Here is a 14637-nt window from a genome sequence, read left to right as displayed (position 1 = left end):
TATCGCCCACGTAACACCACCATAAGATAAGATACTGCGCACAACCTAAACGCCGCCATGTGACGGAGATGCACGGAATTGTTTGTGTCTGCTCGTTACTCGCAGTTAATTAAGGAGGCTCCGACAACGCGAAATTAAATTATGGCGCTCGCAGTGGACGGTGTCAGTAAAGCAGTAATTACGGGCCTAGAGCGGAAAATCGCCTTTGTGAGACAGTTGGTAATAAATACGCACGATAGTGAAATGTTTGATAGTGATTCGAGTTGAGAGAGATATCTAAAAACCGGGCAAGTGCGAGTCGGACTCGCGCACGAAGGGTTCCGTACCATAATGCAAAAAAAAAACAAAAAAAAGCAAAAAGAAAACGGTCACCCATCCAAGTACTGACCCCTCCCGACGTTGCTTAACTTTGGTCAAAAATCACGTTTGTTGTATGGGAGCCCCATTTAAATCTTTATTTTATTCTGTTTTTAGTATTTGTTGTTATAGCGGCAACAGAAATACATCATCTGTGAAAATTTCAACTGTCTAGCTATCACGGTTCGTGAGATACAGCCTGGTGACAGACGGACGGACGGACGGACAGCGAAGTCTTAGTAATAGGGTCCCGTTTTACCCTTTGGGTACGGAACCCTAAAAATGAGACTATCGTTTAAACTTTGAAAATGATAATTGAAATTGCTTCAATTATGCAGTCGCGGTGTGAGCTGTAGACTTCGCCATAAAGGACGACTTACGTTAGACCAGGCCGTGTCCGGGCCGGAGCTCCCGGCACTTACTTTTCTATGACATGACAGGCGATCACGTGATGCTTACCATAGAAAACGATGCGCCGGAAGCTTCGGCTCGGACGCGGCCTGGTCTAATGTGAGACATCCTTAACCTCGTGCCGCCCAATGTGCAATACATTGTACAAAGTGACACTCAGCATAACTGCCCAGACTTTAGAAATTAAATTCAGAGCTAAACGCCCAGTGTACAATACGCTGTACATAAAAGTTTATCAGATGTAAGTTTTAAATTTTCGCGCATAATTCGAATTTACCTAGAGGTCGTGAATGGTCGGTTCAGTGGCGATCATTTTGACAGCTGAGGTTTGACAGATATTCATAAACAAGTGTTGTACTTCCGCAATTATTCAAACACGCGCGACACATGGGTATATAATGTTAATTTATTAAATGAATCATGGCTTTTATCGTTTAGAGAGTGACATAAAAATTATCCTAAATGTTTGTTTTATTGAAATATACTGTTATTTTTTTACAAAGGCACAAATAAACTTTTTTTTTTCTTAATCGTAAGATTATGTTCATCATATTGCACATTGGGCACTACTGTTATAAAAATACATAATATAACCTACAACTGAAGGTTCTTTTTTGATAGTTTATTTTAGGTCTGCATGATGATTTACTTCTTGAATACGAGCTGGAAGACTTTTTGCGATCACACAATAAAATTTGTGATCCTGGATACTAACCTTCTGGTGATGAACCAGATATTTACAGTCTTAGTGAAAAATAAAGTTTCGAAGGCAGTGATACTGAAACACAGCAAACATACAATAACTTATATATAATTACGAAGGATATTAAGTTGTATGTTAAGGAAGTTTATTAACTATTTTTCAGCCCTTGTTATAAAGCATTTCGATGTCAAATATGAATGTTAACATACATAAAAAAGTAGCCCAATACTAATTTTTTTTTTTCTAATTATTTTTGACTTACGTGGCTTATTATGTAACTATTTAAGCAGAATAATAATAGTCAGAGGCTACGTTATCGCAATTACGTGCCTTAAAGTTGATTTAAAAAAAAAAAATTTATTACTTTATAACGTCAATCAAAAACCCAATGTGCATTTAAATGAACAAAAGATACGAAGGTGGAATTCAGTTTACTGTATTCATTTTTATTCACTTATACCCAGAAAAAAATAAAAAAAATCCTGCTCGAGTTTTGTGTAAAAAAAAAATGTTTTAAGTGCGTGGGCAGTTACGACTTCAAAATATTATGGCTCATATATTGCACACTGGGCGTTTAGCTGATCTTGCGTTTTTTTTCTTGGGCGGCACGAGGTTAAAATAGAAAATACTTGCTTCTTTGAGTCATTATCACATCTTAAGAATTTAAGAATTAATTTTGTCCGTAATAATATTGTACAATGCTTTTTATTTATTTATTTATTTTGTGCTTTTCATTAATTGACGAGTGTATAGTTTCGGTTTAATTAGTTTTTAGATGTGTGTGTTTTTTTTGTTTTTGACATGTACGTTTACACCATATTAAACGATCTGAATCTGAACTCACAACGGTTTTAAGTGTCATAGACTTTACTGGCTCTTAAGTCCTTTAAATACCATTTATTTTCGAAAAAAATCTAATCAACTGAAAAACTCTATCATAAGGTCATAACTATCGAACCTACTTATTAAATTTGACTAGAATCGATTGACAAATCCGAGCTGCAGAGAACATCTGGACAAACGAAATCATTTTTGGCCTAGCTGAAACGGAGACCTTCGCTAACGCTCGGTCAATCAATTTGACATTTAAAAAGTTTAAGGACGTAACTTTTTACATTGGCAGATCTGATCATGTCCACACTGTTATTACATTCAGAATATGTATCTAGCTTTCCAATGGCTGTTCTTCGTATAGTGGTAATATTTCAGTTTGTTTGAACAGTGAGAAGATACAATAATTATCGTACAAAGCTTATGTACCTACCTAAGGTTTGAAGTGACAGCTTCGGGCTACCAATTAAACTGCGGTAATGTTGCACGTTCTACCGTTATTGTGCACACAACAGTGCCTTGCTCCGAGGGAATAATGTTCAAAATGCCATGATGGGTTAACAACTGGTGAATATTAGGTATTTCTAGTTTACGCGCTGTTATGGCGCTTATTAAAGCAGCGGGTTTGAGGTTCGGGCACACCGTGGCTCAAATCAGTAACTTGGCAGCGGCGCCGTTGGTGTTGGCGGCCTGGCAGACCAGCCGCGCGTTGAGGTGCTGCCGGCCGACGTTGGGGAACGTCAGCGTGTTGACAGTCACGCAGTCCCGCTGCATGTAGGAATCGTCGATCACCGTGTCCTAGAAGTACCAGACCACCCAGGGTCTTGAGAGAAACCGAAAAGGAATTAAAAAGAAAACTCACAATTGATATCCAATATGATCATCTTAGTCTGCGGCGGCGCCAAGTTGGTGTTGGCGGCCTGGCAGACCAGCCGCGCGTTCAGGTGCTGCCGGCCGACGTTGGGGAAAGTCAGCGTGTTGACGGTTACGCCGTCTCGCTGCTCGTAGGAGTCATCGATGACTGTGTTCTCGAGGTACCAGGTGAGGCGGGGACGGGGGTCACCTGCAGGGAGAAGAAAGATTAAGATGACGTTCGGATTCAGACTGCAGGTGCACTACTAAATTACTGCTGCAGTCGACATCATTACTGCAGGAAATGTCATAATGTCAATTTATCCATAAATTGGACGTTTCAGTCAGCACCAAAAGTAGCGGAGCAGACTTCGAGTGAAAAGTCGTCATACTCTAATAACTCGTTTTTCAAATCTCGCACCACCTAACCTCGAACTATACCTAATTGTTCTACTTGCGAGTATAGATTTACTAATATTGTGTCTCAACGAAGTTTCAAGTTCCTCACGCAAAAAATTATCGTAACCGATACAAACTCTAAATGCCTATAACCCCTTCAAGGATGGTTAGATTGTGATATGTTGATCGCGACTGTAGTAATGAAATGAAAATGAAAATGAAAAACCGGCCAAGTGCGAGTTGCCTTTAAAAAACCCGTAGGGGTCGGATCAAAAACTAAGTAATTGGTCCGACTTACGCTTGACTACATATTTCTTATAGGTTTTCCTGTCATCTATAGGTAAAGACCTATTTTATGTATATTTTTCAAAATTTTAGACCCAGTAGTTTCGGAGATAAAGGGGGGTAATGGTCATTTTTTGCCTATTTTCTTGAATTACTTCTAAACTGTTTATTCTAAAATTAAAAAAAAATATGTTTGAGATTCTCACATTGAGCTCTTTCATTTGATATGTAACACGATATAGTTTGAAAAACTTTATTTTTAGATTTTCTCATTTACCCCCCAAAAGTGGCCACCATGTTTAAAATTCACTTATTTACGTTACATGTCCGTCTTTGGGTCACAAACTTACATATGTATACCAAATTTCAACTTAATTGGTTCAGTAGTTTCGGAGAAAATAGGCTGTGACAGACGGACAGACAGACAGACAGACGCACGAGTGATCCTATAAAAGGGTTCCGTTATTTTCCTTTTGAGGTACGGAACCCTAAAAATGAAAAAAAGTTTACTGTATAAAATTTGACATACAGTAAATCAAGTCCCTGAGTCCTGATCTAGGAAACCCTGTGTTACAGGACCCAGTTTCGTTACTTATACTCAGAGAGCGCAACTTTGGTGCCGATGACAGACGTATGACGTAAAGCTAAATACAGAGTGTTGTTATCTCTTAGATTATAGATACTTAAACAAATAACAACTTATTAGCCTCTTTAGTTTACTGATATTGAAACTTGAGTTGAGAGTTTTTATTTTATACGAACTGGCCACGTATAAAAACATAACTAACTGTCTTTGTCATGTTTAAAACAAAATTGTTGGAAATGACAACCAATTACTGTTTACTTATTTTTGTATTAGTAAAATATAACCGAAATATTATTGTTTGAAGTCGCTATGTAGTCTATGCACCCGTATTTGAAGAAATTTCCTTTTCTGATTGTAAAAAATGAAAAAATGTGACCAAAATTTAACAGCAAAAGCAAGCAATATAGAGAAACATTTGAAAACAACAAAGCATATTGAACGAGAAGGAGATCGTTTCGTATCGTTTTTTTAATGTTTACATTATTTTTTTATCATATTTTGTGTAAATTACCAAGCATTTTTTATAAATAAACAATTATATGTATATATATATATATATATATATATATAACTATTTTCTTTATTTATCTTTCTTCTTAGGCTAGGTCATTTATAATATGAATATAAAAGTAAAATATAAAAACACTTACAAAACAATAAAAAATACATATAAACACATTATAAAAAACCTAACCTAGGGTGCCGCCGGCAGCGGGGCAGGGCCCAAGCTGCCGGTGGTCAGGGCCGCAGAGTGAGGAACCGACGTACTATACGCGCCGTGTCCAAAATTACCGCCTTCTGCATCTGACCCTTGATCCAGCCACCCAGCGAGAGTCTCTCTAGGTGTTGGTCGAGACTCTTCGCTATGAGACCGTTCGCTGACACGACTATCGGAACAATATATATATTACTAGCTGTGCCCGCGGCTCCGCCCGCGTGGAATTAGGTCTGTTCTATTTCTCTCCCTCTCCCCTGGAGGCGGAACTTGATGTAAAGTTGACAGATGGATATGCTAGAGGACTGTAGTCCAGATAAAATATTTTACAATTAGGTACCACTAAATAAACCTACATTCCAAAATTAATAGCTTTTTTCGCCCTTATTCAAATTTTACACGTGATTTAAACGACAGAGTAGTAGGTGTATATCGGACGATACAGTAAGGTATACGCGCGCGAGCAAAAGCGAAGCGGCTTGCCTGGCTAAAGCGCCACTCACTGTGGTCTTCTTCAGACTCCTGACGAAAACCACGTGCCCTTTGTAACCTCGATTGTTTTGGGGAAGGCATGGTAATGCGTATAAAATGCGAGTCCCAAATCGTTTGACTCCGCAAACGACCAGTGCCGGATTAAGATATTTTGATGCCCTAAGCATTTCTAGACCATGGTGCCCCCTCTCCCTAGGGTCGTCAAGATTATATTGAATTTTTTTTTGGTCAATTGAGTGACGTTCATTGCCGCATTACAGCTGGATATGGAAATCAGTCACATCATTTTATCACGAAAATTGACAGTCCTGCAGCAGTAACGTTGCAACAGAGTAATGCTGCTGCAGTCGCCACCTGAATATCACCTTAATCATATCTTAGAATGTTATTGTAAACGCGAGCGAAGCGAGCGCGAAAATTTTTCGATATAAAAACGCAATTTGATAGACAGTTGTACATTTTTACTTTAAGTATAGAAATCAGACACATCATTTTATCACGAAAATTGACAGTGCTGCAGCAGTAACGTTGCAACAAAGTACTATTTTCGATATAAAATACGCAATTTGATAGACAGTTGTACATTTCTACTTTTAGTCCCAACCAGGCGCGAATCCAGGATTTCATACAGAGGAGGGATGTGACAGTTTTCTATCAGCCTAGCTTCGCATAGGGCTTGATATTTAAGGGTCGCAGCGTGGTTGTTTTCATACAGAAAAGATGCAAGAAAGCAGAGCTTGGAATTGACCAAGTGAATTGTATTGGCGAAATGTGAGCAAGGCAGAAGGCCCAGCTGCGAAAGAGGAAAGCTTGGATTTGGATCCACGCCCAAGTATAATTAAGGCAGAAGATCAACTTTGCCGTAAGGGGGCATGCCTTGCATAAGACCTCACGCCGAACTGCAAAAGAGTGGCTTGAAATCGAATCTATGCATGTAATCACGACTCTTCTATTGCTCGCTCTTTGGCTTCACTCGAAAGCGCTACTTGATAGGATGCTTTTAGTTTTCGGCTTTCACGGGGCCCCTGAGACCTAACTGCCAAAGTGGTGTCACTTTGACAGTTAGGTCTCAGGATCGCGGCTAAGTAGCAACTCTCCTTGGCCGACAAATCTGCCGTGCAAGAGAGCAAAATTCGCTATAAAATCGGTAACCTATGTCGAAAAAATCGGCTGGCCGCAAGCCCGAAAGCAAGACTTTTTTCCATGACTTTAAGGGCGTCCGCGTAAGGTCAAATCGAATGCCTACGTTGGAAATGTTCATACGTACCCTCACTCTCTTACTTTTAGTATTGAAATCAGTCACATCATTTTATGACGAAAATTGACAGTGCCGCAGCAGTAACGTTACAACAGAGTAATGCTGTTGCAGTTGCCAACCGAATATCACCTTTATCATATGATAGAATGGTTTTGAAAACGCGAGCGAAGCGAGCGCGAAAATTTTTCGATATATAAACGCAATTTGATAGACAGTTGTACTTTTTTATTTTTAGTATGGAAATCAGTCACATCATTTTATCACGAAAATTGACAGTGCTGCAGCAGTAACGTTGCAACAGAGTAATGCTGCTGCAGTTGCCAACCGAATATCATCTTTATCATACCGCAGAATGTTATTGAAAACGCGAGCGAAGCGAGCCCGAAAATGTTTCGATATAAAAAACGCCATTTGATAGACAGTTGTACATTTTTAGGGTTCCGTACCCAAAGGGTAAAACGGGACCCTATTACTAAGATTCTGCTGTCCATCCGTCCGTCTGTCACCCGGCTGTATCTCACGAACCGTGATAGCTAGACAGGTGAAATTTTCACAGATGATGTATTTCTGTTGCCGCTATAACAACAAATACTAAAAACAGAATAAAATAAAGATTTAAGTGGGGCTCCCATACAACAAACGTGATTTTAGACCGTAGTTAAGCAACGTCGGGCGGGGTCAAGTACTTGGATGGGTGACCGTTTTATTTTTGCCTGTTTTTGCATTATGGTACGGAATCCTTCGTGCGCGAGTCCAACTCGCACTTGCCCGGTTTTTTTACTTTTAGTCCCAACCAGGCGCGAAAAAGTTTGCCCCTCCTTCCTAAGTAGCGCCAGGAGATTCAGGGGCAAACTTAAATCAAGCGAGTATTGTGGCTACCCCCCCTTATATGGGTTGAATTTTATAGCCTATAACCTGGCCGGAGATTTTCTCGACAGACTAGTAAAGTTTTCATCAAAATCCGTTCAGCCGTTTTCACGTGATGCGCGTTCAAATAAACAGACAAACAGATAAACAGACAAAAATTTTAAAAACTGTTGGAACGTGTTCTGTTATCGATTCTAAGTATCCCCAGCCAACTTTTTTTCAAATATCTTCCATGTACAGACTTTCGACCGTCTTCAGCTTTATTATATGTATAGAAGATAGATAGATAGATCATTATTAAGAATCATTGAGGTGTTACAATGTTGTTTAAAAAAAAACATCCTATATGCGACTTAACGTCATAATGACGTCATCGGCACCAAAGTTGCGCTCTCTGCATACTAGTTTCTTTAATCTAAGTATATACCTATTGTACAAATTGTACAGAGAGTTACACTGAAACTTACAGATAGCTATGCCTCTTTTAACATGTATATTGTTTTTATTTGTAAACTGCGTGTGTACGAGTGTTTGTTTATTTGTGAGTGTGTGTATATATATATATATATAATGTGTGCGTGTGTGTGTGTGGGTGTGTGTGTTAGTGTGTAAAAATGCATACTATAATATTTATGATAAGGAAGTATTATTTCAATGTTAGTAATATATCCCTATTTGGAAAAGTATTCCAGGATGGCAGATACTTTTGGCGCGTTAAGAGCCAACAGGAGTGGTCCTTTCTCCATACAAACGTACTCGACTGTTTTCTCCGTGGGTTTTGATGCTAGAGCAATGATTTTTTCAACACAGATTAATATTGTCAATATCTGTGTTGGACCGTTTTGCTGTTTTTGCTTTTTTTGATATTTTTGTTTTTTAAGGCGCTAGAGCCCTTCAAAAATGGCCAAAATAGCCTCATTGACTATGCCGCAATGAGAGGCGTAGTATTCAAAACTAATATCAATTAGCCAAAAAAGCAAAACGGTCCGACACAGATAATTTCATAATCATTTAGATTTCCAAAGCCGCTTCCGTTAGCGAGACGGGTGGGTATATTTACCTAAAATATTTAAAACTCAGCTTCTGTTTCGTCTTAATTGTTTCATCTGCTACTGATGCTGTCTGTACCCCATTCGTTTACCTGCCCAATTATAGTAAAACGATATGTCAGAAAGAGTTTTGCGAATCTCCCTAAAGCATCACCGGAATGTCACTCTCAGTTCCTTACCGATGTTATCTTGTGTCAAGGAAATTCCCGCAGAGATTTGTTTTTTGGCTAATGGCTTTACCTTATCTATATCCTTCTGTACAAAGGGCAAAAGTCAATTGGCTGTTTTTGTTTTGTTTTATTCATACAACTTTATTAATAGTTTTTTTTAGATTACAAGGGGGCAAATATTTGGAATCGCTTCTCCATACAAACGTAATCCCCATTTCCCTCTCTGGATACCTATTGAATTCATGTAAAAAATATATAATTAATTATATGTTAAACATAGCTGGATGGTGTTTAGCAAAAATGTGTGAACCCACATTAATTTTGCAATAAGATGTCAACTCAAAAAATGTACGCTTAAAGTTGACATTTTATTGAGAAATTAATGTGGGTTGACACATTTTTGCTAAACACCATCCAGCTATGCCTAAGCTTTTTTAATTGATTCCTATAAAAATTTGTAGCGAAAAACAAATTCCATACAAATTTCCCACTAACCAGTTTATCTTTATGCTGGTCGTAATTTGCGGTTTTAGAACGCATCATAGAGAGTTAATGTCTATGTGTGTAGATAAAATAAGTAAATTCATAATTTATACGTCCTCTTTAAATGTAATAGAGATTTTGACGTAAACCACAACTATTTAGGAAAATGTTTGATGATGGAACCGGAATTTACGATCATAACCACAGAACCTAATTATTAGAACATTTGCAGATTTTCAGCCAGTAATTACAACATTATTAGTGGGAGTAAAGTTTTTTCTATTATACAGGGTGTATTGGGTTCTGATCCAGAACTACTTTTTCCGACTCTGTAAATAATCCACATTATTATATGGTAGTATTTGATTAAAATATAATTATAGTTCGTTTTTTTTAGCATTAGAAATAAGGTAAACAATCTTGATGTGTCTTTTAATTGAAAAAGACATTTTAAAAATAAGTTACGGCAAATATGTAACAATTATGAATCTAATACGATCATTTATATTCTTCTGCTTTCATAAGTAATAGTTTTTGATTTTTAAAAAGCGTTTTTCAATTAAAAGACATGTCAAGATCGCTTACCTTCTTGCAAGTTCTTTCTAATGCTAAAAAAAACGAACTATAGTATACATGGTCACTCCATGACTGACATACGCTGTATGAAGAGCGACAAGACGTCACATTGACGGTGACCAAATTGGATGCATAATGGTAACATTCCATTTCTAACCGCAGCTGCACTACCGGTACTGAACGCGTCGCTGTCATTGTCAATTTCCATAGTAAAATGAACAGCAGTGCACTACTGTTCATCAGTTGCTGTCGTTGGAAATGGACTGTCACCTTTAATGTTTTTTTTTTTCATCATTATTGGTAATAAACAATAATTAACAACATCATTACGCAAATCCTTGAATTCTGTATGATGTTGTTCTCTTGCTCCATGAACCCGAAATCACCCTGTATTTATGACAGTTAATTAACTAAAACTATTTGTTTGGTGTTAATTAAAACTATTGGCTCTGTGAATGTGTTTTAGATCGGTCAATCCTATCCTGTCAATTATTCTAAATTATGTTAATTCATCGCTAAACGATCAGATTAATAATAATCATTAATAATGATTATTAATATTTCATATTTATTTATTTCGTAAATGCACGGATACATTACACGGATTAATATCATTAATATCACATGAATAATTATTCCAACATAAATTTAAACAAAGTTAATATTATATTTACTGTTGAATATTCAATTAGATGTTGTTCACCGTAAGCTTAAGGGTTAAAGAAAATATAAAATGTAAATATTGTAGCCACGAGTTCTAAATTCGCAAGCAAAGCAAATTATACGTATTAGGTACTTATATCGTGTTGTATGTTAAAATTTATTTACCATTAGGCATTAATTCCGCCATATGTACCTACATTATTATATATTTTATGTTTTGTGCAATAAAGTTTATATTTTTTAAAATCTTATCTAATCGTATTAACAAGTTTATTTATAAATAAATATTTTCATGTGTCGTTTAGTTCCAAACGACCAAAAAGAAGAGCAAATAGCTCTATCCTATTAGGTACCTTTTCTTAACAGGTACCAAAATCGCATAACCTGACAGATGGATTTACCCGAGTTTGAAGTTAAGCGACTCAAATATATTTTATATTATAAAAGTTAAGGCCTCTTCCAAACTATACACTGAAATAGATATAATCTACCTAATCCAAGGACGTGGGTTCGAGTCCCACGTGGGCCAGAGTTAATTATCGTTGATTTTTTCATTGTTATTGACATCGGTAATTAATAGATTGTAATAATGAGGTACGGCTCACAATAAAAAAGGAAAAATACCGGGTGTGGCCTATAACATGAGCAAATAATTAAAACATTGATTGTACTGCTCAAACGGTGACACTTTTGTTCTACAACTTTATTTAAAGAATTATGAAGTATTTAGGCTCCCTATTTTTCATACAAAATAAATATTATCTTCAATGGACGCCATCGCCACGCCATATCATTGCGATTGACGTTGCTTGTCACGCCTTAAACGTAACAAAATTCGCAATACATTGCGTCTTAGAATAAACTTTAAAGTGTATTAAAAATCAAATCACAAGTTATTTTTAAAAGTCGCTGAACAAATGTTGGTCAGTATGAGGAGTATAGCCTACAGTTAAATTTTTTGCTCATATTACAGGCCACACCCGGTATAATATTAACATTCGCAATATATTTATTTATTAGCCATGACTGAATTACACTTATAATTGCGACCGACAATTTCAATCGAGATTCCAACCTTTTATTTGTAGTCCAAAATGTACGCAAATAAGTTGTATTTATGTAGTTCTTTGACTGAGGCCTAGTAAAGTTAGGTATCGTAAGAGAAACTATGGGGCAAGAAAAACACTTGAGAAAATAATTAGTAAGATTTATCTTGATCGTGCAAAATAAATACGTTCCTCATACCCCATTTGACTTTACCCGATTTGCAGAAGGAACCCCAAACTGTAGCTACATATTCATGAAAATCTCGGCGAAGTTCATTTCATTACACAGCTGGAGAGTTTACGGCTGAAAATTCCCTGAAAATGTACAGTGCTTGACTATTTACGTCCCAGATTGCGAGGATAAACGTCCTGCGAACGGGTGGTAGAAAGTTGGTGTATCAAACGATTCTTATAAATACTAACTATAAACAAATATTGTTAAATTAATATAAATTGCCTAAAATATTTTCTATAATACCCAGCAAAGAAAACAGCAACTACTTTTCTATAGATAAACGGTCACGTGACTACATCCTTCCTCATAGTACAACAAACCCTTCCACGTGTATATCACTTGCAATAAACATGCTAGTGACATAATAAATTCACGAATACCAAAGCCACTCGTCCGGCACGGGTAGACACTAAAATGTCCATTAGTCGATCCTTGTCACACCTTTTTCGGGCGCGGAGTGGCAACAGGGTTGCCAGGCGTACGGTAATTATCCTACATGTACGATAATTTGCACTCTAAATAAGGTAAGTACCCCTATTAACGACCCCATTAAAATTGGCATTCATTACCGCGGTATGTACAAAATAGCGTTTAATAAGAAAGCTTACTAACTTTCTTTGAATCTAAGAACACAGAAATAAAGCCTTATCTTTTGACTGTCGAATAAGTATAACACTACTACGAAAATATCACACAAACAAGTCGAAAAACGTAAACTAGCGTATCAAGAGCGCAAGATTTGGTTGCCCCATACTAACACGCAACACCTCAAGTAAGTAAACGCGTATTCTATTTAGTGATTAGCGTAATAATGGTAAATATTATGGAAGGATTAAGACTTGAGATTGATTCTTAGTTATTATCTTTATGATTCTCAAATACTTTATTTGCGATATTTGCTCGCCAATAGGGAAAAAAATAGGAAATTAAAAACCTCGGTGTTAGGTTCCATTTTCTTTGTGTGACACCTAATTTCGAGGTATACCTCGGTAATAACGGAAACGGTATTTTAGATTCGAGCGATCTTATATTCATATATAAATGCACATTTCCTTGACTTTTGATGTTATTGAATTATTTAACCACCTATAAAACTAAAGAGGTATTAACGTGATATGAAATCTATGCAAGAACTCTTAATTTTGATTACAATTTTAGACACCTTCTCAGACGTTTTCTTAGAAACCCTTATATGAGAAACTCGTTCAAGTATTGATATAAAAACAGAAGTATGGTTATAAAGTTTATTTTAACCTAATTGTTTTGTAATATTTGGAATCATCCATATTGATCGTTTAAAAAAATACAAGATAACTATTTATTTTGATTAGTCGTAAATGAGTTTTAAAATTATTTGAATTGAACCGTTTAACGATGGTTAGAAAAGACATCGCTCGGTAATAAGCTGTATGAGAACCTAATACAGACCCACCCAAAACTTTAATGGCTTCGAAATTAATAGGTTCTTAAAATACTTTAAAGTACTTTTGATACTCTTTTGTATACCAAGTACATAATAAAAGGGTTCTTAAAATTCAAGGGCCGAAGACAGGCCCGAGAATTTTCAGACCTAATGTATTACCGTTGCACACAATATTTTTTATAAGGCACAAACATAAAATGATATATAAATTCAAAGTAAATATTGGTTTTTAGATCTTTGCCTAGAAGATAGTTTTTTTTTTTAAAAACAACTCTTGACTATTACTATTGTAATATTTGTGATCATATAGACAAAGGACACGGCCCTCTACGCACTGCGCTTCAAATGTAGCTGGTTTAGATATCACTGGCAATCATTTAATCGACAAATACAAGTGCTGGAGTAGAAAATAAAATATTTTATGTTATATATATAAAATAGATACACAACACAAACATACAACATTAACATTAACTTACACAGATCTTGTATCTGTATTGTGTAGAATATAATTGTGATAGCTTGAACGTTTTGGCGCAATTTGTCCTCCACGTCCGATTGAAATAATTAAGTACCTATTTATTTAACGTAGATAGGTAATAAATAAATTAAACAAGAATAATTTCGACAGCATCACCCTTGCTCGTAAAGGGTACCCCACGATGTTTTTAGCGTTAAAGGAACCAACTATTTCTATTTTAAATTCAATAATTAACTAAGTCTTATAATATGAAAAACGTAGGTAAGTATTGAATATACCATATTTTATCCATTATTGTCAAATAAATAATATTTATCGTAATTATGGAACTAAAAATGTAACGAGTTATCTACCCTCGTAAAAAGGAACCCACATCCGCGGTATTTGGGTAACAGTGGTCCATTACCACGGTAATAGGCGATTTCGACATTTTGGTTTTGATAATTATTTTTTCCTTTATAATTTTCTAAAACAAGGTCAGAAACTAAAATAATATAAACTTTAATTAATAAACTAACATAAAAAAATATATCTTGGTCCATATACCGCCGGTTTATGCTTAATGTTTGGCTCTTTTTGGGAAACTTGCTTAACCCCCTCGTTAATAGGGGTACTTACCTTAGTAGGCCTATTATGGATGGCTTTATCCATGTGACAAAATATCCGTCACTTTTTAACAGAGCGAGATTGAAAGGGATACCGTTTTATCACGCTGTCACGTAGACAAGAACGACCATCATAATATATATCCGTAC

At 36.2% G+C, this 14637-nt stretch overlaps 1 protein-coding gene across 1 annotated transcript in view; it reads right to left on the bottom strand.

Moving 5' to 3' along the window:
- The window catches only part of LOC134673571 (nephrin-like), a 220784-nt gene that overhangs the window by 47902 nt on the left and 158245 nt on the right, over window positions 1-14637 (bottom strand). Inside the window, exon 5 of the mRNA XM_063531569.1 lies at window positions 3165-3365. Within this exon, the coding sequence (XP_063387639.1) occupies window positions 3165-3365 (201 nt within the window). The remainder of the gene's footprint in view (window positions 1-3164; window positions 3366-14637) is intronic.

This window comes from Cydia fagiglandana, chromosome 18 (genome assembly GCF_963556715.1).
Source record: "Cydia fagiglandana chromosome 18, ilCydFagi1.1, whole genome shotgun sequence".
Lineage (NCBI taxonomy): Eukaryota > Metazoa > Arthropoda > Insecta > Lepidoptera > Tortricidae > Cydia > Cydia fagiglandana.
The sequence above is the reverse complement of the archived record's forward strand: the minus strand, read 5'-3'. Positions and strand labels throughout refer to the sequence as shown.